We start from the raw sequence: 22,924 nt of genomic DNA, 5'->3' as shown, positions 1-22,924 counted from the left end.
CTAAGATAAAAGAAAAGCTACATACAAAAAAGTTTCAGTTTTGACTGAACTTTAACACCAAAATATGCAAAAATTTATAGAGGTCGCTGAAGGTCTTTAAAACTCAATAAATGTTACTTTTTGAGAATTTTTAAAAACGATTGAAGTCTTGTCGCTGAAAAGTCCAGAGGATATTCTTCTCTTAATGTTCCAAAACTTGTGTAAATTTCATCATGGGCCGGCATTTAGTTTCGAAGCTACGCATTTTTTTCTGAATTGTTTTCTAAAAAAAAAAAGAAAAAAAAAACTTTTTCAGTAAGTATCCGGCGCATTGACTTCTACCATTCACCGGGCGTTATGTATTACGAACTGTGGTGGTCGTTGTTCGGGTTCTCTCCGTGCTGAGGCGCTGTTGAGCGAAAACGTCGAAGTTCGCGCGGGTAATTCAAGCTATACTCGGATAAATGAATTTGGAATATTTTGATTAGACGAGAAAACTTCTGTGTATTCATATCCTTATGGCCGAATAAAACGTTTTGGAATTATTTCATATGATGTCGAGAACATTACGACATGACATAACCGTTTCTACGAAAACTGAAAGAAAAAAGCTCGTATCGTAGAAACCAAACCTCAGCCCATGATGAAATTTACACAAGTTTTTGAAACATATCACAAACTAATTTTTATTGATTTGTTAAAACTTTTCAGCGACCTCGATAAATTTTTGCCTATTTTGGCGTTAAAGTTCACTTAGAACTGATACTTTTTATAAAATCAATAGTTTTCGAGTTAAATTTAAGTGAACTTCCGACATTCTCGTATGCCGCATATATTATATCGAACGCTAACTCTAAACGTCGTCGAATAACAGTGTTTAAAAAATCACAATTATTCTCGACCACTAACACAAAGTTTTCACGAAGCTTAAACTAATTCTGAAAGGGTCAGGTTTTTGGTCACGTATGTCCCATGTATACTAAAATTGTTTTGCCAGTTTTGATGGATTTTATCCCGTTCCTCAATACAATTTTCTTAAAGTACCACACAAAAAATGTAAGGCTCTTTAAAAACCTGGACTTGATAGCGTAGGAAACAAAAACGAGTATCCAATTTCCAATCTGATGAACAACTTCCGTATTATGCCACTCGTTTGCAATTTTTATATTTCGTATTTATTGGCAATGGGTGATGATCATCACATTGTGGATTAGATACTAAATTTTGTACTCGGTGTTACCAGGATTGGTGAAAAAAAATATTGACCCCATAAGCTTTTTCAAGTCGACCAATTTCTGATTTTACTTCAATGACAAAGTCGTCATAAGTATTGGATACGATCAAGAAAGCTTGAAGTTTTCTGAGGTGTGCTTTGAACTATGCATCGATTTTGTCTACACTTAGTAATTTTAATTTTCTCTTCTGATCTATAGGGTTTTGAAGAAAAAAAACGAACAAAAAACAACACCGCAAAAGCGAAGGATGCGAAGCAGGATCACCGCGCGGAAGATTCTGGTATCCGACGGCAGATAAGAACCCTCTGGAAAGTGGAGGTGGAAGTATACAGAGCGATTTCTTGTCCCGGAGAACTGGATAACGAGTCGATCCATCAATCGAGAATCGAGTCCCATCAACCGCACCCGCAATGGATATAACGGAGACGTTCGCGCCGGGCGGAGGAAACGAGGACCTTGGCAAGACGGATTTCTTCGACTTTGTCGTGTCGCCTGCTCCGCACGGGCCGTCGGGAGACGGAGTTTCGGACGAGGAGGGCTTCCTGCACCGTTCCGCGTGCCGCAGCATAGGCGTGAGTTTCCTAGACGGTCCACGGCACCAGGACACGCACGATTTACGACACGATCTCCACGGCTCACCGTTCGTCAAGGAGACGAACAACAACACGCTGACGGCGCTGCCACCGGTCTCTACGATCACCGGCTCGCTGACGCACCACCACCACCAACACCACAACAACAGAAGCCACAGCTGCCCGACGCAGCAAGGCGTCGACGTCACGATGCAGGAGCAGCCGTCAACAGACTGCGATTACTGGGGCGACGAGGGCAAGGAGCAGACCTGTAGCATATTCCTGGAGGACCTTAGCAAGTACAACTGCTGGTCGACAGGCAGCAACTCGGGCCACGGCCAGAGCCACGACTCGATAGTTCAGGGTGAGGCCGCGGGGCGTGGCTGCTCCGGGTCCCATCGGCAGAACACCGATGGTGCAATCTATACCTTGACGGTACTGAACAACGACGCAAACTCGATGGACGCCCTCGACTGCTGCAAGAGCCCGCCGCCGCCGTCGACGGACTCTTGGCCACTGCGGCCGAACCTCGACCTCGACGCAATCCTGAACCTCGACCCTGCCAACGATCACGAACACGAAACCGTTACGGAGAACTCGCGACGCGAGAGTTTCCACATCATTCCTGTAGCCGGAATGGGCTCTCAGTACTCGACCGACGACAGCGGTTTCGTCGAGAGCAAGGAGCTCTGTGTCAGGGGTGGACAGACTCCGGCCCACCAGACCGGCGACAACAACAACGACTGGAAGCTCTCGGACCAGAACCACCTGCCGGAGGGCGGAAGTACCGGCGACTCCGCCGAGAGCCTCCTGCGCAGTGCGCTTCAGGGAAAACTCTACTCCGGCGCGTCCTCCCAGGCCGTGTCTTCGTCCTCATCGACAACCTCCCAGACTCCGAGTCTGGCGCTCCAGGGAACGACGTCCGGCACCCCTCACGTCCAGATCATCGCCGACCACCAGCCCGCCGACGAGACGATGCACCCCTGTACCGAAGAAGACCTCCTCCTCTCACAGCTCGATGCGACAACCTACCGACCTGGTGACTACGAGAAGCTGAAGAGTATAGCGAACGAGGTCGTTGAGTACTGCAGGATCGAGCCGGTCTGCAACGTCTCCGCGACAACAACGGTCATGTATACCCTGGACCCAGCCAGCGGGAGCCTTGGAACGATTACACTTCCGGCTGATTTGAGCCAGATGGGAACCGTGACCGTGGTCACAGCTGGGGGGCAGCAGGACACCGTCATAGGGCAACCGCAAACCGGTGTCAGGACCGAAACTGAAACCGCCCCGAGTCAGATTCAAATTTCCCCAACGCGAGCGGCACCGGCATCGACTTCCGGTACGACCAAGCCTACCAAGAAGTACATGAGGCGGGTGAACAGGAACGGTAGCGGAGGTGGCGCCGCGGCCGGTGGAGCTGGGAGCGCGAACGGCACGCAGCAACAGGGCGGCGGGTCGCCGGGCAGCGTTCAGCGCAAAGAACGTTCACTCCACTACTGCAGCATATGCAGCAAGGGCTTTAAGGACAAGTATAGCGTCAATGTTCACATCAGGACGCACACCGGGGAAAAACCCTTCGCTTGCTCGCTCTGCGGTAAGAGCTTCAGGCAGAAAGCGCACCTCGCTAAGCACTACCAGACTCACGTCGCGCAAAAGCCGGCCGGTGTTGCGGCCCCACCGACGCCAGCGCCAACACCACCAGCGTCGACCGCGGCGAGCGTGCAAAACACGCCTGCGTCCACTCCGGCTAACGGAAGTCCCGCGGCCTCCGTATCGGACGCTAATTCCGCGAGCAGGAGCCAGAGCAGTAACGATCAGAACCCCAATTCGTGCAATTCCAGCACCAGCTAACCGGGGATTAGACTGATTAGATGTCCTGGAGAGAGTCTGAGAGGCAGAAATAGGCGCGGGTGGTTTTGGTTCTGATCGGTTTTGGGGAATCAATTCCATCCTGCGATGGAGGCGAGGAGCGGATGCGATTCACCTGCAGCGGCAGCGGTGCTACGCTGGTAGTCAGAGCGCCGAGCGCAGACTCGAAAGTACCTATTACATACGTATACAGAAAATTGACAAGGTCTTTATTATCGAAATCCTATTAGATACGCTACATATGCGACGCGCTTATGGCGAAAGCGAGCGTGTAGGTATAAAGATAAGAAGAGCGGAGGTTTTCTTCTTTTTTTTTTGTGTGTATTTCTGCATAGTTACTGGGAAACAATTGAATTTCGAGGTCGGATCATTTTTAAAGCCGGCGATTTTGGATAGAGGAACGATTACGAAAAGAAAACACATGTTGCTTGTATAGTGTATGCTGGTTAGATCATATTTATATGGTCGCAAGTATTGGAAGAATTGATTACCTGAATCGACTAAACAGATCCTGTAGTCTTTCTGGTTTATTGTTTAATTTTTTCATTTTTCGAAAATTATTTCTCAATAAGTGGAAATGAATAGATGTACCTCAAAAACACTACACTAATAGAACACAATAGATTTTCATCGACATCGATTACTTGTTATTTTTCCATTGAACTATAAAGTTGAATGTGCGCTGAATCAAACATTACTTTTCGAATCAGCAATTGTATTTCTGTCAGTCAGTAATCATCGAATCAATTAACGAACTGGTCTTTTTGGGTTTCCTTAAATTAATAACTATTCGTCATATCAAACAACTATTCAACTGCATTGTCCCGAATTGGTGTTACCCAGCATACTATTTTCTAATGTAAACTAATTGAAATCCCGTTCAATTATCCATTGTGTTCAATTATTCCACGAATTTGGTTTAAGTAGAATCATAAATTTTCTATATATACTATGTGAAATAGTGGTGCATAGGTGTGTACTATGTGGCATATCAAGAACACTGCTTTGTTTGAATCCAGTTACAAAAATAACTATAATCCCGTACATGTACTAAACACGAAATAATATTCTAACAAGATAACGAGCAAAAATTATGACAATACGTTGACTTCTTTCTCGGTTCTCGAAATTTTATTCCTAAGTACAAGAAAACGCACAAAATGAAGACAAAGAGACTCTACTGTATAATTTTTAATCTGTTACAAAATAATGATAGAACTTTGATTGAAATATTTTGAACACATAGACGCGTGTAGCAATAATGTATTATACTAATACTGTACGGTTGTGATAATGTACGATAGCATAATTTCGCTGCATAACAAAAAGAACAAAAACAACGATACGAAATCGTGAACAAATAACAATGACTCAAAACAATTTACAAGAATTGACTAGAAAATTTAAAGTGAAAATTAAATAAAAAAAAATATAAATCCATAGTAACAATATATATAGTAATATAATAATAACGTCCACAATATATTATATGTAAGTTTAGCAACCATATACGTATCTGAACGATGTGTGCAAATACGTATATACATAGAAAAAAAAGTATAAAATCGCGTAAAAGTGATTTATACCTATCATATTATGTATAAATTTGTACGTCTCTCTCTTTTTACCTATTTTTTTTTTTTTTACTACGATATATGGTGTATATAATACTATATACCCTGCATATAACTGCATAAATATGAATAAATAATTAGTAGCATGAGCTGTGATTTAGATACATACTCAACGAATAATAATTATACTTTTACACTATATTATATATAAATAATATACATGCGTGCGTGTATATTCATAGATATATATTATATACGTACCTACCTACTCATATGAAATTTTTGACCGTCCCTTCCACTATACATTATTTATAGTGTTGATAATAATAATGATAACGACGATAGCAACAATAATAACTCAAATAACAATGATAATAATAATACCAATAATAATGATGGTGTGATGCAGCTTAAACTTTGTTGAACGTTATATACAGGGTGCCTCATTTCAATCAATCCAGTCAAATATCTCGAAAACGAAAAGTGTGAGTGATAAATGTTTGAGACAAAAGTTGAAAGGTTTGAAGGGGGAAAAAAGATGAAAGTATCAGATTTTCTGTAAGCAGACCCACCAAGATCAGATGAAGGTCAACTTGGTGTTTTAAAATACAATAGTATATTTTTCTCATCGGCATTTGCAAGGTCAATTTCGAAATATTTGACTGGATTGATTGAAATGAGACACCCAGTATGTAATATACATTATAACCAGAATTTTTCGAGTCGGGTCGGGTAAAATCGGGAAAAATCTATTGGTTTCGAGTCGATTGATGAAAATGTCGGGATTCTCGTAAATATGAGTTTTGTCGAAGTTTTCTGAATTTCCGGATCTCCCGTTTAATGACGATATATACTCTTTACTAAATAATATTATGAATATTATACGTGAGTCAAGTTACCCGCGTTTCGGGTTTCTTAAAAATCTCTGGTCTCCCGAAGATTCCGGGATCGCCAAAAAATCCGATCCTGTACAAAGCCGTCCCGAACCCGAACTTTTTAACACCGCATTCAATATCATTAAATACTCCTACGGCACCCGAATGACAATTTCGTTTTTTCCTTATAAAACTCTTCTATCTTTTGTTTTTACAACCGCTTACGACGATTACCGTCGATTAGTTTAACGGGACGGAGATAATTCATTGTAATACACAATTATGCTTTCGATATAACAACCTTAACACACCGATTGCGCGCAATCAGTTTTAACATAAGCCCTCTTGCCAATATTCAATAAATACGTCCAAATGTACATACTATTTATATAACATGTACTGTAATACATACTTACCGACATTATCATTATCATTATTATTATTATTATGATTAATATTATCATTATTATTGTTATTGTTATTATTATTACTACTATTACTATTGTTATAACTTGTCGGTAAGTAATTTTTTCAGGTTTTCCCTTTTATCGCACAATTATTATACGTACTTGGATACATCACGCAATAATGAATAGACGAGTGAAAGAAAAAATTGCCGCAGTATTTTGCAGTGATACTGTAAGATTTCCGTTTCCAACTTAATTGGAAGACATAACGTGAATGAAAAAGTATAAATTTCGTGAAATTGGCAATACGTTGTATAAAAAGAATTCGCAGCTGTACAAAATATCGTAAGAAGAGGAAATGGCAAATAAAATATGCAACTTCCTTTTCTTAGATGTTAAAAATATTAATGGCAGAATACGAGAAGAAACTATCGCGTAACATATGATATAAAACAATATGCAATATGATACTCGATTAACTTTGTACGTCTTTTTTTTTTTGAATACTTTTATAATATTTTGGTACGCGTTCTACTTGTCTTTTATACTTTCTAACGAATAGAAAAAAAATAAATAAGCTATGCTCTGTGTACATATACAATTGTAGATTATATTACACTATAATAATCGTAAGTGTAATACATAATTATCATGTATTAAAATAATGTAATATTTATAACGATAAATAATATTCAGTGTATTATTGAACGTAGTGCGAATATAGGTATAATACAATTAGTAATTGACAACTATTTACTTTTACCGTGTATACATCATATGATAACTATGATGTTATAGTTATTTTATTGAGGAAAAAAAAAAAACAACATTTAAAACTGAAAAATCTAAATTATTAAATATTATTTGTTCAATCCAATTGCATTATGCGCATACGAAAACAACAACAACAACAACAACAATAATAATAATAATAATAATAGTAGTAGTAGTAGTAATCGCATGACGTGTATATGTATGTAATATAAGATTTCAAGAAAAGTTTCCATCCCTTAAGTTACCATGGTAACTAGAGATTAATTGATTGATTAATTACTTTTGATACGATAAATATTTATATATAGTGATAAATAATTGAATAAACAAATGATTAAATATCTTGAACGATAATACTCAGTGGCCTGATATACGTACAGTGTATTCGAACCGCAGCTTACAGCAGAAGCGAATAATGATGAGATCAATAATTTTGTACATTCAAATGGATCAGAAAGTAAGGAAGTAAAAGAAAATGATAAAATAAACGAATGAATAAATGTAACAAAACGGTCTATAATTTCAATCTAAATCTGCACATGTATTATAAATGCATGGTATATACAAAGGCCTAACCAGTACAAAACAGATGATTGTTTTATATACATATAGTAATATATATGCTATATACCATAAAAAATATAATATTTTACATATTTTATTATAAGATAATAAAATATGACGTGTTTTTTCTTTTAATTATTATTTCCTTCCATACGTTATGTTTGAGACGAAGTCGTAAAATAATATATAATTATGCAATGTTATACAAAGATTGTGTGAAAAACAAAATTAATGGGTATCTAAAATATGTATATACATGTACGTAATTATACATCACACGTTATATATTTTCACACCGCTCCTTGTGATTATCATTACTATTAGTATTGTTATTATTATTGAATGTATTCCTTCTTTTACTTTGAATCCGATTATAATAAAAACAATAAGCGATCGATTATTATCTGCCCCTTTTACCCCCGTCTTTTTTGTCACCATACTTGATATTTCCAAAATATGAAGAAAAAAAAAGAAACAAAATTTCATAAAGAGATAAATGAGTAAATGAATCAACCAATAAATATAAATAACTATAGGTAGTTGCATACTTTTTGTGATTATAATAACGATACGATTGTAGAGAATTGAATAAAGTTTAAGAAATAAGAAAGAATATCATAATATAATTCATCGTTTTTAAGAAAATCGCCGTGTATAGCATAAAATATGATAGATTGTAGATTACGCTTAGAGTTATTATTTCCTGAAAATCTCCTACTAACATATACCTTGCATAATACATACATACACAGTGTTTTTCTATCAATTCGTAATGATGGTATTACAATGATAACTATGGCAATGATAGAAATAATGACCAATAACAGTCGGAGATCAGCATGAATTTGTACAACGAATGTGAAGTTAAGAGTATAGGTATATAATAATAAATTATGAGCGGAAGCGATTTTTTTAGATACAATTTGGAAAAATAAAATGAGATTTTTTTTTGTATCCCTCTCCGTATGTTTACAACTCCGCGCGGTTCACGAGAAATTTTTATACCTCAAAATCCATCGGAATACGATAAAAATACATTTATCTACTCTTTTTACTCATATACTTACTAATTACTGCCATTCTTATCGAAGTTATGGTACAAATATGTTTGGGTACCTATTGACAAATACCTACGTAGTTTTGAATAATAGAAAAATAACACCGCAATTATAGCTATCAGTATCAGAAAATTTGAATATAATGCACGTATGACAAATGAGTATTTTTTTCCATCCTATTTAATGTTATATATATATATATTGAGAAGTGAGAAGAAGTGGAGGAAACGAGCGAGAAAATTTTTTTTTTTTTTTACATTTTCACGAAGTATAAAGGTTCTCGATAGAATAAGTAAATATATAATATATAACAATTTACCCTATAAATATTAGATCTAACAGATTATAGCGCGTATTGATATAAACGTATAATGTTTGCATAAATTTATATGTACTGCATTAGAGAAATGTACCTACAATTTTTGTAACTTGTGTTTACTTCAGTTACAATCTTGCATGGTATAAATAATAATAGCGGTAATAGAAGTAGTAATAGTAACGATGTAAAACAGATTTGTATGCTTTTATATAAAAAAAAAAAAAAAAAAATGGAAAAACTACATTTATACATGTACAATATATTTATGTAATATATATATATTATCGAAGCTGAAAAATACCGTTTTTTTATCATTTTAGTAGAAAAAAATGAATTGATTCCTTCCCCTCCCTTGCGCAATAAATAATACAGTTCAACTTTACTTTTTTATCCATCTATTCGAATCATACAGAAATAGATAGGTACTGACCGATTGATTGCGACACTCGTTACATAATGGTTTGATCCGTGTATCGATGATCATCTGTTCAAAGATCTTTCAATTCTGACGTATGTACCTATAAACGCACAATATGCGAATTCGATTCTATACCAATTTTGTGACACTGACCTTCATTATCTTACGTCAACGTGAGAGATCGAGTGATTGTCACATAATCCATATAGAATCGAACTCGGATTATGTTTCGAACCGAAAATGCGGTAGCCAATAGAGATAGGCGTTAATAGACATTACTGTATGTACATAGGTAACATACAGCTTTTACAGTAAAAAATCGTCATAGTCGTCGTCGTCATGGTGCTGAATAGTCGGAAGAATCAGTACATAAACAAAAGTGGTGTCAAGATGGCTGCCGGCGATGACAAACGTTGACCGTTGAGACAGGTCATGATAACCGTTGTCGTCGTGTCCGGGGATAATCGGAGAAATATTTTTTTCCGGCATCCACTTCGTCCTTTTTCTCACTTTGTAATATTTTAGTGTTTTTCTATATATACGCGTGTAAAATGTATTATTACGAAAGTGTGTTAGTTCAAATGTAACTGCAGTGTTCGGCGCACAGTTTGGAAACAAATTTGGAATATCCGAATAAAGAGAAGAAAAATGTCGTACGCCGAACACGGACCGAGAATTTTTTTGGCTGGTAGCGGTAAGCGGAAGAACTTTAGAGGCGATCAGACACTTACGTACGGCGATTATGTTCTGCCGAGAAAGAGATCTGAAGGACGTTTAAAGGCTTACGAATCGTGCACCGATATCAGGGCCTGGAGCCAAAATTCACTCGACAATACACGATACATTCGCGAGCTCGCCGAGCATGCAAAAACGGTGAGCAGGGGATTTCCACGTCATGATTTGAAGCACAATACATTTTTGTGTATTTGATTTACTGTTTCACTTTTAACTGGACACAGCCGGGAAAAATCGTGCCGTTGAACGTTGTTATCGATAATGTTATCGGACTTGGAGCACAGACCCAAAATGAGCTGAGCGCCTGCAGAAGGGAATTGCAGAGGTATAAAAGCCTCACGTTGACGCCTGAGCAGCAACACCAACTTCAATCAGCCGTGAGTAAATGTCAACAATGATTTTCAACCATAAGATTCTATTGAAAAATTTTAATTCAACGATTTTAAGGAGTCGTCGTCGGTTAAATAGGTTAGAAAAAAGGTTAGTTCTTATCTAACGATCTATGTAAACGTTTGAAAATTGATCATGTTGACTTGTTTCGGTCGTGCACAAGTTTAGAAAGTTGAATAAATTTGTTTTTTTACGGTATCGACAACCAGCGCGCGGTACGAGAACTCCAAAGTCGTGAGGTTGGGGAGACCAAAATAATGCCGCCATTATCTGCGCGAACCAATCCGATCACAGCTGTCTTAAATTGGAACATAGAATTTTTGGATATCGTTTTAGATCCTGTTCGATAGCTGAATAGAAAAAAAAATGTACAAATCTAATACACAGCCTGTTTTCAACTTCGGTTATTCCTTTTTTTTATTTGCAATTAATTCAATTATCACCGTCAAGGTTCTCGCCTCCCCGAGATTAAGATCTCGGTCGAAACCGCCGCAGGCTACGAATACGCAGAAGAGTGAATTCGGCGAGACGGCACGAGCCCGTTCGGCCTCACCAGTGAGGTCTTCGAAACCGGATGGCATCGATAAATCATTGCAGACTGGAACAGTGACAAGCCCGATCCTCCAGTCGAGGGCAGTCTCCGCCATCTGGTTGAGCACCGACGGAACTTCGGAAGACACGCGGTCGGAACTAATCGACAATGCCGCTACAGCTGCAGCGGGCAAAGTGCGACGATTTTTTGTCCCGATATTCTTGATTTCTGATTTGATACCTGATTGATACCTTTTTGCGATTTGCAATCAGGATGAGCTCGCTTTTATTGGCTCAACTTCAGGAGAGGAGTACACCGATGATTACGAAGAGGATGGAGATTCTACGGCTAGTCGGACGCGGAATAGACCGGAAATGATTTCCAGTTCCGGAACTCCGGGCAGAAGCGATACGGAAACAGGATCTGGAACCGGTTCGGTTACCGACTACGAAACCGATGACGAAAACAGCAAGTCTATAATCATCAAAAAGGACTCGGAGATCATCGCCTTGAAGAACGAAATCGGCGTATGTATTGGTTTCATCCTCTCAAGAGACTTTTGGCCTTTGAAATACTCGGTCTCTACGGAAAAATGTGACATGTGAAAATATGTTTTCTGACGTTCAACGCTTAGGCTAAGGAAATGGAGATCGATGAACTTAGGGAAAGGAACAAGTTGCTTGAAACCTCTTTAAAAGTGAAGGAAGATGGCATCCAGCTCCTGAAGGGAAACTTGAAGGTTGTTTTATTGTACATGGATTTTACATCTCAGTTGTAATCTCTATTTTTATTCTACCATAGATGTCGGAACAGCAGTTTGCAGGAGTTGGAGAGGACATAATGTACGAATCTGAGGTGCTGAAGAAGAAGGTAAAAACCCTTTTCTGAATGTTTTTCACGACAGTGATAATTTTCCGCTGATTTTCGACAAAATTCAAACATTACACGTCACTTTATCGTCAACAAGATAGCCGTATGCGAGTGCACAATATTGGAACTCAAAAGTGATTTGAAAGAAAAGGCATCGATATGTCGAGCTCAGGGCCATGAAATCGAAGAGCTGCGATTTCGTCTGAAAGAAACCGAGCTGTTGCGAGTGGAACGGAACTCACTTCTGGTAAGAATCGGATTGCCAAATTTTCGGTGAATGAATATCACAAGTTAACGAAACAGCACCAAGATGAAATTCGGTTTACGATTTACAGTTTGAAAATCGTACGATTTTAACGTCGTTAAAAAATCCCTTCCGTTAGCGATAATTAAAGTAACCGATTTAAGAATATTTAGACTCGATTCCATTTTGAAGTAAAGCATCGTGATGATTTGAAAATTTTTGTGATGTATTCATTCAGATGTGAGGAATTGCGCTCTGGTCAGCTAGCGCCGATAAATAATTTGCAACATATTACTTCAAAGCTCGTCTCACAATGAAACAAATAGATTCAAAATCTGTATGTACGATATTTATCAAGCTCTAGCTGACCAGAGCGCACTATCTGATAACAGCACAATCGGTTTACAATAAGTTCCAAATCGTTGAAAAATTTTTAGAAAAAATAAGGCCAAATCTCGGGAATACTCTTAAATTGGCCACGTGCCCTCTGCTGAAAACATATTATTCCTCGATTTCACTAAATCGCGAACTGAGCTAACATATGTATGACTTAAACCTGACGAACTTTATCCCAGCGTAAAGTAAATGAAATGGGCGATCTGTTAACGGACGCAGAGAAATGCGGTCGAGCGTTGACGGAGATGAAATCGGCGCTGCGAGAGCGTGACGAACTGCGAAGTCAAAACCGAGAGCAGAGCTGTTTGCTGGCGGACCAAGAGGAAGAGATACAGCGGTTGGTGCTGCTGGTCAGAAGTCTGTCGGCGAAGCACGAGGGCCTGCAGGTAAGAAGGAGAGGAAGAGAAAATTCGTCTAAACACAATAACAGCCTCAAACTTTACGAGCAGGTAAAGATGAAGGGAACAATCGAGAGCATGCGGCTAGAGATAGACGAGAAAAACTGCAAGATATGCGAATGCGAGGCACAGCTTTCGTCCGTGGAGAAAGAGGTCGACTGCCTCAACGTCAAGCTGAAGAACAGCCTGAACAGCATGGACGAGTTCAAGATCGCCTATCAGGATGCCTGCAACTGCGCAGACCTGGACCGAGACATTTACTCGCAGGCTAAGAGCGCCCTTTGCAAATTAAACCAGACAATGACGGAACTCAAGGAGTATAAATTGGAGAGGGAGAACCTGCTGCGACAGATCGAGGAAATGAAGTATAACAAAAACCACATTAACAATAACCTCAACAGATTCTGCTGTCAGAATTTTATCGCAGCGGAAAATGAGATACGCAGAAAAGGTGACGTCGGCGATTTGGGGACCCTGGATTTGCGGAAACGAAAATGTGCGTTGCGGGAAGAGCTTGAGGAGGTAGAAAAGGAGCTTCAAGATCGACTGGGAAATCGTGGTCGGGATGCCGTTGGATTGGACGAGGACCTGGACGTCGTGGCGTCAGCGAAACGGACGATAAATCGACTGAATAACGCGATGCTGGACCTGGATGCATGGGAGTACGAAAAGGCCAGTATGCAGGAGACGATAGAACGGTTGAAAATTCAGGTATCGACGTTGAGCGGAAAAGAGGAAAACGGAGACGGTGAGAACGTCGAGAGACGCATCGTCGACCAGGCCTCAAACTCGCTGGCGAAGCTAAGCCGACTGTTTGCGGAGCTCAAGCAGTACCAAATGGAACGTGAAGTAATGCAGAACAAAATCAAGAACCTTACCGAAGCTTTGAAGGATTCGCAATCGGCAGAGGGGTGCAAGGGTATAAACTGAGTACCGTGTTTTGTGGCAAATTTCTGTGATAAGAGTCATTCTTATTGACGTTTCTCATCCATTTTCCGCAGGAATAACAATGCTTAAGGAACGGTTGCGTGATCTGCGTATTGAAAACGAGAAGGAGCGCTTGGCGCATGCCGAGAACATAAAAAGCTTGCAGGCGAGACTGGAAGAAGCCGAAAACACGTCGGGCTGTTCGGGTGTTAAAGCTCTGAGACAGAAACTGCGGGAGTCGCTGCAGGCTACCGGCACAGACGTAAAGGTCGATCAAGCTCTGGCGATTCACGTGAAGAAGTCGATCGAGAGGCTCGAAAATTTATCGAAGGAGATCAAAGGTACCAAAAAATGAATCATGAATTTTTATCGCAGAGTTTCATGGACTGCTTTTTCGGGTAACTTTCTCAGAGGTCGACGAAGAGCGCGTCGAGATTGTTAAAGAGATTGCCAAGCAGCAGGAAGAGATTCAGGTCAGGAACGTGGAGATTATGAGACTAAAGAAGCAGGTGGCTCAGGAAACTGCGAAGCGTCGAGGTGAAGGAGATCGCGCTGAGGAAGGCCTGCAGGAGCTTGAGGGGACGCGGAACGAACTTGTAGAGAAAATCAGAACCATACAGGAGCTCGAGGACCAGCTTCAGTCCTGGCAGTTTCAGTTACTTGGATCTAACAAGGAGCAAGCTTTACTGAAACAGCGAATAAAAGCAATGGAAGACGAGAAAATCGAACTCCTTGCTCGTAACGATGAGATGGCGAAGAAGCTCGAGTCAGCAGACACCGAAATGTCCTCCCTTATAAGTAAAGTCACTTCATCCGAAAGGATTCACGCAAATTTGAACCAACTCGAAGCTCAGGTCGAAGAAATGAAGCCGAGGTAGTGCAATACGATTTTTTTCGAAATTATTACGTTCTTCTGATGAACCGTATTAACTTTTAGAAATATTGCCATTTTTAAAAAAGGTATCATCTTTGGTAAGGGTGTCATGTCTTTTCCTCTGAAACACAATGTTCAGAAGGAATCATAATTTTTCTAAAAAATTAGTATTTCAAATGGCACACTAATCTTGTGATCCATGGTCTATTTCACAGATTGCTGTCACTACAAAGCAAAAACGAGAAACTGATTGGAGAGGTAGCGACATTAAAGGGTATTTTATCTGAGAGGAATAACGATATAGAAGCGTTGATTGATAAGAGAGCAAAGGAGAGTGAGACGACAGAGCGTAACGCAGCTGTGTACGAGATGAAATTAGCAACGTGTCGGAAAGAATTTGACCGAGTATTCCGAGCGAACAAAAGTTTGACCGCAAAGCTGGTCGAGGCGGAGGGCAAGATTAGCGACATGAACAAATTGATATCCGAATTCGAAGGAGATCGAGCAAAGCTGGAACAGGTGTCGAACCTGCAGCGTGAAATAACGAAGCTGACGAAGGACAAGCGCAAGCTCGAAAGCGAGCTACGGGGCTCGAAAAATCAGCTCGGATCGCTGGAGGCCTCGAACAAGAAACTGGAGGAGGACCTGAACCGAGTCTTTGACGACAATGAGGGCCTCAAGCTCGAGATCGAGAAGCTCCACGGCGAGAATGTCAGGCTGTCGTCTGAGCTAGTCGGCGAAGTTTCGGCCAGGGAAAAGCTCGCCAGACTTCCCGATAAGCTCACCAACGACATTTCAGCCCTCAAACAGCGACTCCATTCCACCGAAGTTCGAGCCTCCAACATTCTTCAGGATCTTCAGAACAGGATCGAACAACTTCAGACCAAACGCAACGAGGACGCTGTTCTCATCAACGAACTTCAGCGGCAGAATAAATTCCAGAACGAGAAGGTGAGTGCATGAGTTTGTGAATTCAGAATTCAAGGTGGTATTGCCAAACGTGAACGTGAAACGTGAAACGTGAACAAACGTGAACTGTTATAAAAAGTGTGATAAAACGTTGATTTTTCTATTCTAAATTCATAATCTGAATGGTCAAATCTCAGGGAAAAACCTTCAAGACTATGGAGTCTAGACAAAAAACCTCGAATATGTAAGGAAAAATGAACAGAAAGGTAGGAAAATTGAATGATTATCAATATCTATCCTCAGGTGTCAATCTGTGATGAGAAATTGGCGGTTTTGGAAAAGGCGAACAGTGAATTGAAGAACGAGTTGAATAAGCGACTGGAAGAAATAAAAAAACTCAGTGTAAAGCTGAGGAGTATTGAAGCTCTGGAGAAAAGCAGTCAGTTCATGGTGACTAAAGGGGATAACAAGGATGTCAACGACGAATCGAATAATCAGATTGTTCCGGATAATGAGAAGACCAGCCACAAGCTCGATACAGTGGCGGAATTAACGTGCCGGCTCAATCACGCCGAGAATGAGAACAAGCAAAGGCAAACTGAGATGCAGAAGCTTCAGTGCGACGTAAAGTCGAAAAACGCCGAGATAAATTCACTAAGAGAAAATATCAAGTCGCTTGCCGAGGAAAGGGAGGCCCTCAACGAAATTATCAAGGTAAGAATTGATTCTTCGTAAAGTGATTTCATAATCGTGAGGACAAAGACCATTTTAAACGTTATTTTATTTAGAGCAAGGAGATCCAGAACAGTCAGAGATTACAGGCTGTGAAAATGACTTACGAAGGGACTCTGAAGGTGCTATATGAAAACCACAACGAGAGTATCGCGAGGCTTCAGACACAGTACGAGGACGCGATTAAGGACAGTGACTATTTCGACCCCGAAAGCTGGTTGCGGGTGAGTAAAAGTGAACGAGCCATGAAGTGACTTGCCGGCTGTGAACGCAAAAAAATCTTCAGATAATTTTAAATCATTTCAATATTGAATTTTACCTCATTTCTATATTCCCCTTCTTCCATGGTACCAACAAGTCATTGAGTTCGAAAGAGCTCGCCGAGCTTCACGATCGGATCTGCATGACAATTTCTTGCTCGATGTCAAATGAGCAGTCTAAACCAGACAATTCGGAATCACCGGTAACCAGTTTGCAACGAAATTACCAACAGGATCTGAACGAGAAACATCAACTCAACAAGAGGATAGCTACTCTCGAGAATGAGATTGTTCAAATTGAGCAAGAGGCTCGTCAAAAAGGTGAGAATGTTTTATGAACATTAATTGATTGTGAGACTAAAGACATACTTATTGTCGATTCATGATTGATTTGAATATTTTTTGAATTCTTTTTGTTGTTTTCTTTTTCTACTTTTTCGATGTGACTAAAAACTGATCGATTATTTATCCCGAAGTATACGAACTCGAGATAGTGATTGAGCAGGAGAAGAAGCGGTCTCAAGAAATGTCAGAAATGGTGGCAAAAGAGCAGCTGAGAAATGCAGAATTGCAGAGGCGGCTGACGTTGTCAGGAGGCGTTTCTAGTAAGAATCAGTTATCCGATGGGAAGACTAGTAATATTAGTATCGAAAGAAGCAAATCGATACAACTCGATGGAAGTGCCGAGTCAGAAAAAGACATTTTGCGTCGTCAGTCCGCCTACAATCAGGATCGAGCTGATAATTACGGGTATGCGAAATACGGTTCATTTGTACAACTTGCAAAACCCAAGTAATCCTGTTTTTTTTTTTGTTCCTTTTCTCCTTTTGCCAGAGTGTTATTGGAGCAGCAACGGAAAATAGTAAAGAATCTCGAAATGGAACTGATGGACGGTTCGCCGAAGGAGAAAGTGGTACATTTTTCCATTTTCCATCTTAATTTTCATCATCACTTGCTGATCTGAAAATGTTTGTACTTTAGAACGACAAATTATGTTGATCATAAGTTTAGAAGAAAAAAGATGGACGTGATTTTGAAGTAGCATTTTTATAACTTTAATATTATGATTCCATTTCAGTTCGATTGGCGCAAGAAGAATTTCATTCACCAGTGCAGCACGTATAAAAAGTATGAAAATGACTAATGGATGGTGATTTTTTTTTAGTACGATCGAAGATAATGCGAAAAAGTAGTAAATAAAATAATACTTGCGATAATAAATCTACACAGCCAATAAAATATGGAAACCAAAATTTCTATTGATATTTTTTTTTTGTTTCTTTCCTTGCTTTGATACGAATATTATGCATACATGCTGTTTATGTATAACGTACATACGTGACGTGATTATTCTGTATTATATTATACACCGAATGATGTATTGAAACAAGCGATCGTTTTTGATATTTTTGTCAGTGAGTAATCTCTTCTACGATATTTTGCTGTTTTTTTGATTTATATGTTTATTTATTTCTGATATACATGTATACATTAATTAAATATGAAGACAGTTTATTTTGTAACTAAAGAAAAAAATACGAAATGGAAATAAAAACGAAATAAGTGAACACAACTAAGGAGAAATTCATAATTGAAACGAAGATATCACTTCAAAAAAAATCTTTGCATACGTATCAAAATACAAATACCGAGAAAAAATTCTTTATCAAGATATCGGTGAAACTGTAAAAAGAAAAAAAAATTGAAGCAAAATCAAGAATGACTTAATATTTCAATCTTTGGGCTTAGTTCTACGAAGTCATGAATATTCTTTGCTAAAGTTTATTCAAATATTTTGACTTACCTTCCATGATTGAATCTTCCCACATTGTTGAATAACGTGTTCACGATTAACACGCTGCACGAAGAACGAGAATCGTACGTATAATATAAATAAAAACAAAGAATCGATGGTTTCATCAAATTTGAAATTTTGCCACGTACAAATCTACATTGCTTTTTTTATTTCATCCCATTTCGCTGGATGCAATTTTATGTACTTCAAACTATACCCAATGTGGTTCAGCCGAGATTTTAAACTTGATATCTATACACACTGGATTAATCTTCGTAGCACGTTTTCTGAAGAATCAAACACGCAATCGCGTTTCTATGTAAATTTCGATTCACCGATCGTATATCAATTTATACTTTTCTATCTCTCTCTCTCTTCTTTTGTTGAAAATGATTTATACATTAAAGAGATAAATATTACACATCACAAGTTACAATAAAATAATAACAATAATAATAATAATAATTATCCTTTTTTCATGTTCTTATTCTTTCTTGTATTCTCTCTCCCTCTCTCTCTCTCGGTGTTTATATCAGTGTTTCTTCATGTGGTTTATTTATTTTTAATTGATCTAGTTACGCGCGACTCTCTGTTTTTGTTTTAATATACATGTAATACATTTAATTTGCAGCCACGCACTTGAACTTTTGTATACGACTTTCAATTTCCGGTCTAAAGTGCCTGATCAGCCCCTGAACCGGCCACGCGGCACCGTCGCCAAGCGCGCAAATCGTATGAAGTTCGATTTGCTTGCTTATTTCCCACAACATATCGATCTCGTGTTCCTCCGCGTTACCCTCGACAAATCTGTAAAATCAGAAAATCAACCCCTACAATTAATATCCGTGTATGTGATAAAATCGAATGGAAGCAAAAGAAGAGACAGAAAAGGGTTGGACTCCAAACGATCCTCTTATGACGTGAAAATTAAGAAACCGAAGACCCTGAAAGTGAACGAGCATGAGAACTTTTCAATCCGATCTTCCGGATCAACATGAATGGAAGGCAGTTGTATTTATTTCTTGCTGATTCTAAATTAGAAGATAGCTGAAAAACTGAAGAAAGACCGAATGGCGATTCTTTTCGGAGCGTGAGTACGCACCTCCACATTATTTTGTACATCCAGTTGATACCCTCTCTGCAAGGAGTGCATTGTCCGCATGACTCGTGTTTGTAGAAGCTGATCAAACGAGCGATGGCCTTGATGACATCAGTCTGCTTATTCATGACGATGACGGCAGCGGTTCCGAAGGAGCTCTGGACGCGGACGAGGTCATCGAAGTCCATCAGCACCTCGTCGCAGACTCTGAAAGGTCGAAGAGGGTGTCGAAGTAGCAGCAGGGTCTCCAGGACTTTCAAACGAATAACAAAATTCATTTTATCTGCGTTTTCTTTACGTTTTTGGGATTATCGGTGTCGACGATCCACCAGGAATGACGCCCAGCAGATTATCCCAGCCTCCGATGACGCCTCCAGCGTGCTTTTCGATTAGCTCCTTCAACGGCACCGACATCTCCTCCTCAACTGTGCATGGATTGTTCACGTGGCCGGATATGTTGTATAACTTGGTACCGCTGTTACGAGGACGACCGAATGACGCGAACCAGGTGCCACCGCGCCTACAGATTGTCTAAACGCGAGATAGTTAAGAATAAATGGGCCAGACAAAAGAAAAAATCGTTCGAAAAATCTCCAGCAGTGATATTTATGCCAATGATAGTGGACACAGATGAAATAACATCCCTAGAATACAGATAGGCGAACGGGTTCATGTCTTTTCCCAACTTTTGATCCAGACCCCAGCCTATTCATTCTTAATCTGAAATTTTGTTAACTTTTTGTTTCCTGACTCCGAAAAACTAATAAAACCGGTTTTTTGTTGTTCTGAAACGTACATTCTCAAGATATACCAATTAGCGTCAAGTTTCACGGTTTTCATCAAAATCTTTTGGTATATATTCTCAAACTTTAACCGTCAAGATTATTCTACTGCATTTCAATCTCTTTCGTATATTCCTTCAGTTTGTAAAAAAAAATTCATGATTGTGGCAGTGTAGCAGGAAATAGCAGGTGGTGTCCCACTTTTTTCAAGTTTCCTGAACACTCCAAGGGAACAACTATTTACTTTGCATTTTCACATGTTGATAAACGTAACAATCCCAAATAATTATTTGTAAAGCAATTGAACAATAGAAATACTTTTTTTTGTAGATTAACTATTGATAATCCTTTACCATCAAAAGTGAGCCAAATCACATCTAGTGATTTTATACTGATCAAAAATCAGTTCATGAATACGGATTTAAAAAAAATTGGTATCAAATTTAGTTAAAACAGTTGTTTTACCATATTTATTTTGCTTTGATCCGAAATATTCGAAAAATGAATTGCTCAGTCCATTCTACTAGAAGCTCAATTAAAGACACGACACATTTCATTCTCAAGATTTCTGATTACTGTACATATCTGTTATTTAATAATAACATTTCTCTGTGTGTATTCAGAGTTCTAACTATCTTGTTGATTTCGAACGTTTCCAAAATGCAAGTATTCCGTTTTATACGTTCCTTAAAGATAGAAAAACCTCAGAAAATATAATAGGAGAATCCTCGTCTCTTTTTCCGCGATTTCCAAAATCCACCTTTATACTTACAGGTGAAACAGCGACAGTCTCGACATTGGTCACTGTAGTGGGACATCCAAAGAGTCCGACATCAGCAGGGAAGGGTGGTTTTAGCCTGGGCTTTCCTTGTTTACCTTCGATGGACTCGATGAGAGCAGTTTCTTCACCACAAATGTATGCTCCAGCTCCTCTCTGAACGAAGATATCAAAGTCGTATCCCGATCCACAAGAATTCTTGCCGATCAAGCCAGCTTGGTAGGCTTCAGCGATGGCGACCTGGAGATTCGATGCTTCGTTGTAGAATTCCCCACGAATATAAATGTAAGCAGCACAGGCACCCATAGCTCTCCCTGCGATGAGGCAGCCCTCGACAAGCTTGTGAGGATCGTGCCTCAGGATTTCCCTGTCCTTGCAGGTCCCTGGCTCTCCCTCGTCTGCGTTGACCACCAGATATTTGGGCCTACCATCCGACGGCTTGTTCATGAAGGACCATTTCATGCCAGATGGGAAACCTGCGCCGCCTCGACCACGAAGACCGGACACTTTGATCTCGTTTATGATCCAGTCTGCTCCCTTGTCCAGGATCTCCTTCGTCTTGTACCAGTCACCACGCTGCAGCGATCCCTTCAACCTCCAGTCATGACGACCGTAAAGATTGGTGAATATCCTATCCTCGTCAGATAGATTTCCTCCAACTTTCTGCATGCGGTTTAAAAATGTTCAATGTAGATGAGGTGAGTTGTGATCATATCAGAATTTCAGGAACGCATTACAATTTCTTCCAGTGTCAATTTCAATGAAAAGTTAGCATCCATCAGGCTCTGTGTTTAATTAATATTCTCAAATTTTTTCGAACTAGAGCTCGGCTTAAGATGAATTTGAAATTCAAGATTGTATTAGATCATGACAAATTTTCCAATACATTTTAACACATTGATTCCGAATTCGAAGTACGTTGAAACACCAAATGCAGTTAATGGTTGGGAGTTGAAATCAAGGATTAATATCAACAATCGAGAAGGCAAGGCATTACCTTTCCCTCCGGTGGAGCATTCGAATAAGTTTTGGGCTGCTGAGCGTTGAGGAATGTTCCGACGAGGCCTGATGTTTGAGGCGAAGTGGAATCACACAATGCGTTGCGAGTGTGTATAAAAGCATTGGTAGGAACACGAGTATACACACATGTTTGGTAGATGAAAAAGAGAAGGTAAAAATGAATGACGTAGAATCAATTAGGTACACAGAATTATATAACCTTGACCGAGGATAATCGATTCGACGTTGTTGTGATTTTTCAACATTAGTTTTATTCGCGGTTCAGGAATTGCGAATATTCGACTTCTGGTCAATTCCTAAACACCACGACGACGCTCTACCAATTTATTGCGACAGATATTTACTCCATGATTCAATAATTACCTAACTGCCTCCTCGGTATTCGAGTACACCTAGCGAGGACACCCGCCATCTTTCCCTTTAAACTGAAGGCACACAATTCGGGTGGTTGTTAGTTTTTGGCACACGTTTCGACAGCAGCCAAGTTGGTACTGCGCAATGCGCGCGCACGATTTCATAATGTTGGTACATACATC

General features: G+C 39.6%; 4 protein-coding genes across 5 annotated transcripts in view; 3 read left to right on the top strand and 1 right to left on the bottom strand.

Annotated features, from left to right (window-relative positions):
• The window catches only part of LOC107225996 (zinc finger protein 648-like), a 35,073-nt gene extending 25,594 nt beyond the window's left edge, over nucleotides 1-9,479 (top strand). For both annotated transcript variants that reach the window (XM_046740214.1, XM_046740215.1), the window contains exon 2: nucleotides 1,413-9,479. In XM_046740214.1, the coding sequence (XP_046596170.1) occupies nucleotides 1,625-3,640 (2,016 nt within the window). In that variant the 5' untranslated portion in view covers nucleotides 1,413-1,624 and the 3' untranslated portion in view covers nucleotides 3,641-9,479. The remainder of the gene's footprint in view (nucleotides 1-1,412) is intronic.
• An 816-nt stretch (nucleotides 9,480-10,295) lies between these two features.
• Nucleotides 10,296-15,351, top strand: LOC107225995 (myosin-11-like). Its single transcript, XM_046739399.1, has 13 exons — nucleotides 10,296-10,520; nucleotides 10,607-10,759; nucleotides 11,223-11,498; nucleotides 11,577-11,831; nucleotides 11,939-12,043; nucleotides 12,106-12,174; nucleotides 12,272-12,421; nucleotides 12,994-13,200; nucleotides 13,264-14,131; nucleotides 14,214-14,480; nucleotides 14,551-15,013; nucleotides 15,229-15,287; nucleotides 15,335-15,351. Exons 1-13 carry the CDS (start codon nucleotides 10,296-10,298, stop codon nucleotides 15,349-15,351), a joined length of 3,114 nt encoding a protein of 1,037 aa, XP_046595355.1.
• Nucleotides 15,154-18,174, top strand: LOC124294781 (uncharacterized protein MCAP_0864-like). The gene is made up of 7 exons (XM_046741857.1): nucleotides 15,154-15,964; nucleotides 16,226-16,636; nucleotides 16,711-16,878; nucleotides 17,013-17,235; nucleotides 17,391-17,664; nucleotides 17,749-17,827; nucleotides 17,993-18,174. Exons 1-7 carry the CDS (start codon nucleotides 15,383-15,385, stop codon nucleotides 18,056-18,058), a joined length of 1,803 nt encoding a protein of 600 aa, XP_046597813.1. The 5' UTR covers nucleotides 15,154-15,382; the 3' UTR covers nucleotides 18,059-18,174.
• A 681-nt stretch (nucleotides 18,175-18,855) lies between these two features.
• LOC107226006 (NADH dehydrogenase [ubiquinone] flavoprotein 1, mitochondrial) lies at nucleotides 18,856-22,911 on the bottom strand. The gene is made up of 6 exons (XM_015666670.2): nucleotides 22,752-22,911; nucleotides 22,366-22,433; nucleotides 21,363-22,031; nucleotides 20,107-20,339; nucleotides 19,812-20,015; nucleotides 18,856-19,516 (listed from the first exon to the last, which is right to left on the bottom strand). Exons 1-6 carry the CDS (start codon nucleotides 22,798-22,800, stop codon nucleotides 19,330-19,332), a joined length of 1,410 nt encoding a protein of 469 aa, XP_015522156.1. The 5' UTR covers nucleotides 22,801-22,911; the 3' UTR covers nucleotides 18,856-19,329.
• Between the last annotated feature and the right edge of the window lie 13 nt (nucleotides 22,912-22,924).

Source organism: Neodiprion lecontei, chromosome 5, assembly GCF_021901455.1.
Source record: "Neodiprion lecontei isolate iyNeoLeco1 chromosome 5, iyNeoLeco1.1, whole genome shotgun sequence".
NCBI classification, from domain to species: domain Eukaryota; kingdom Metazoa; phylum Arthropoda; class Insecta; order Hymenoptera; family Diprionidae; genus Neodiprion; species Neodiprion lecontei.
Note: the sequence above shows the minus strand (reverse complement) of the source record. Positions and strands in the feature narration are given on the sequence as shown.

Bases quoted from the DNA above. Each gene is read 5' to 3' on its own strand.
- LOC107225995 (XM_046739399.1), top strand. From the start codon at position 10,296: ATGTCGTACGCCGAACACGGACCGAGAATTTTTTTGGCTGGTAGCGGT. The intron at 11,832-11,938 runs GTATGTATTGGT...TTCAACGCTTAG, and splicing joins CCTTGAAGAACGAAATCGGC to GCTAAGGAAATGGAGATCGA. The intron at 13,201-13,263 runs GTAAGAAGGAGA...CTTTACGAGCAG, and splicing joins CGAAGCACGAGGGCCTGCAG to GTAAAGATGAAGGGAACAAT.
- LOC107226006 (XM_015666670.2), bottom strand. From the start codon at position 22,800: ATGGCGGGTGTCCTCGCTAGGTGTACTCGAATACCGAGGAGGCAGTTA. The intron at 22,434-22,751 runs GTAATTATTGAA...CTCAAACATCAG, and splicing joins AATACCGAGGAGGCAGTTAG to GCCTCGTCGGAACATTCCTC. The intron at 20,340-21,362 runs GTAAGTATAAAG...TCTCGCGTTTAG, and splicing joins AGACTGTCGCTGTTTCACCT to ACAATCTGTAGGCGCGGTGG.
- LOC124294781 (XM_046741857.1), top strand. From the start codon at position 15,383: ATGAAATTAGCAACGTGTCGGAAAGAATTTGACCGAGTATTCCGAGCG. The intron at 15,965-16,225 runs GTGAGTGCATGA...ATCTATCCTCAG, and splicing joins ATAAATTCCAGAACGAGAAG to GTGTCAATCTGTGATGAGAA. The intron at 16,879-17,012 runs GTGAGTAAAAGT...GGTACCAACAAG, and splicing joins ACCCCGAAAGCTGGTTGCGG to TCATTGAGTTCGAAAGAGCT.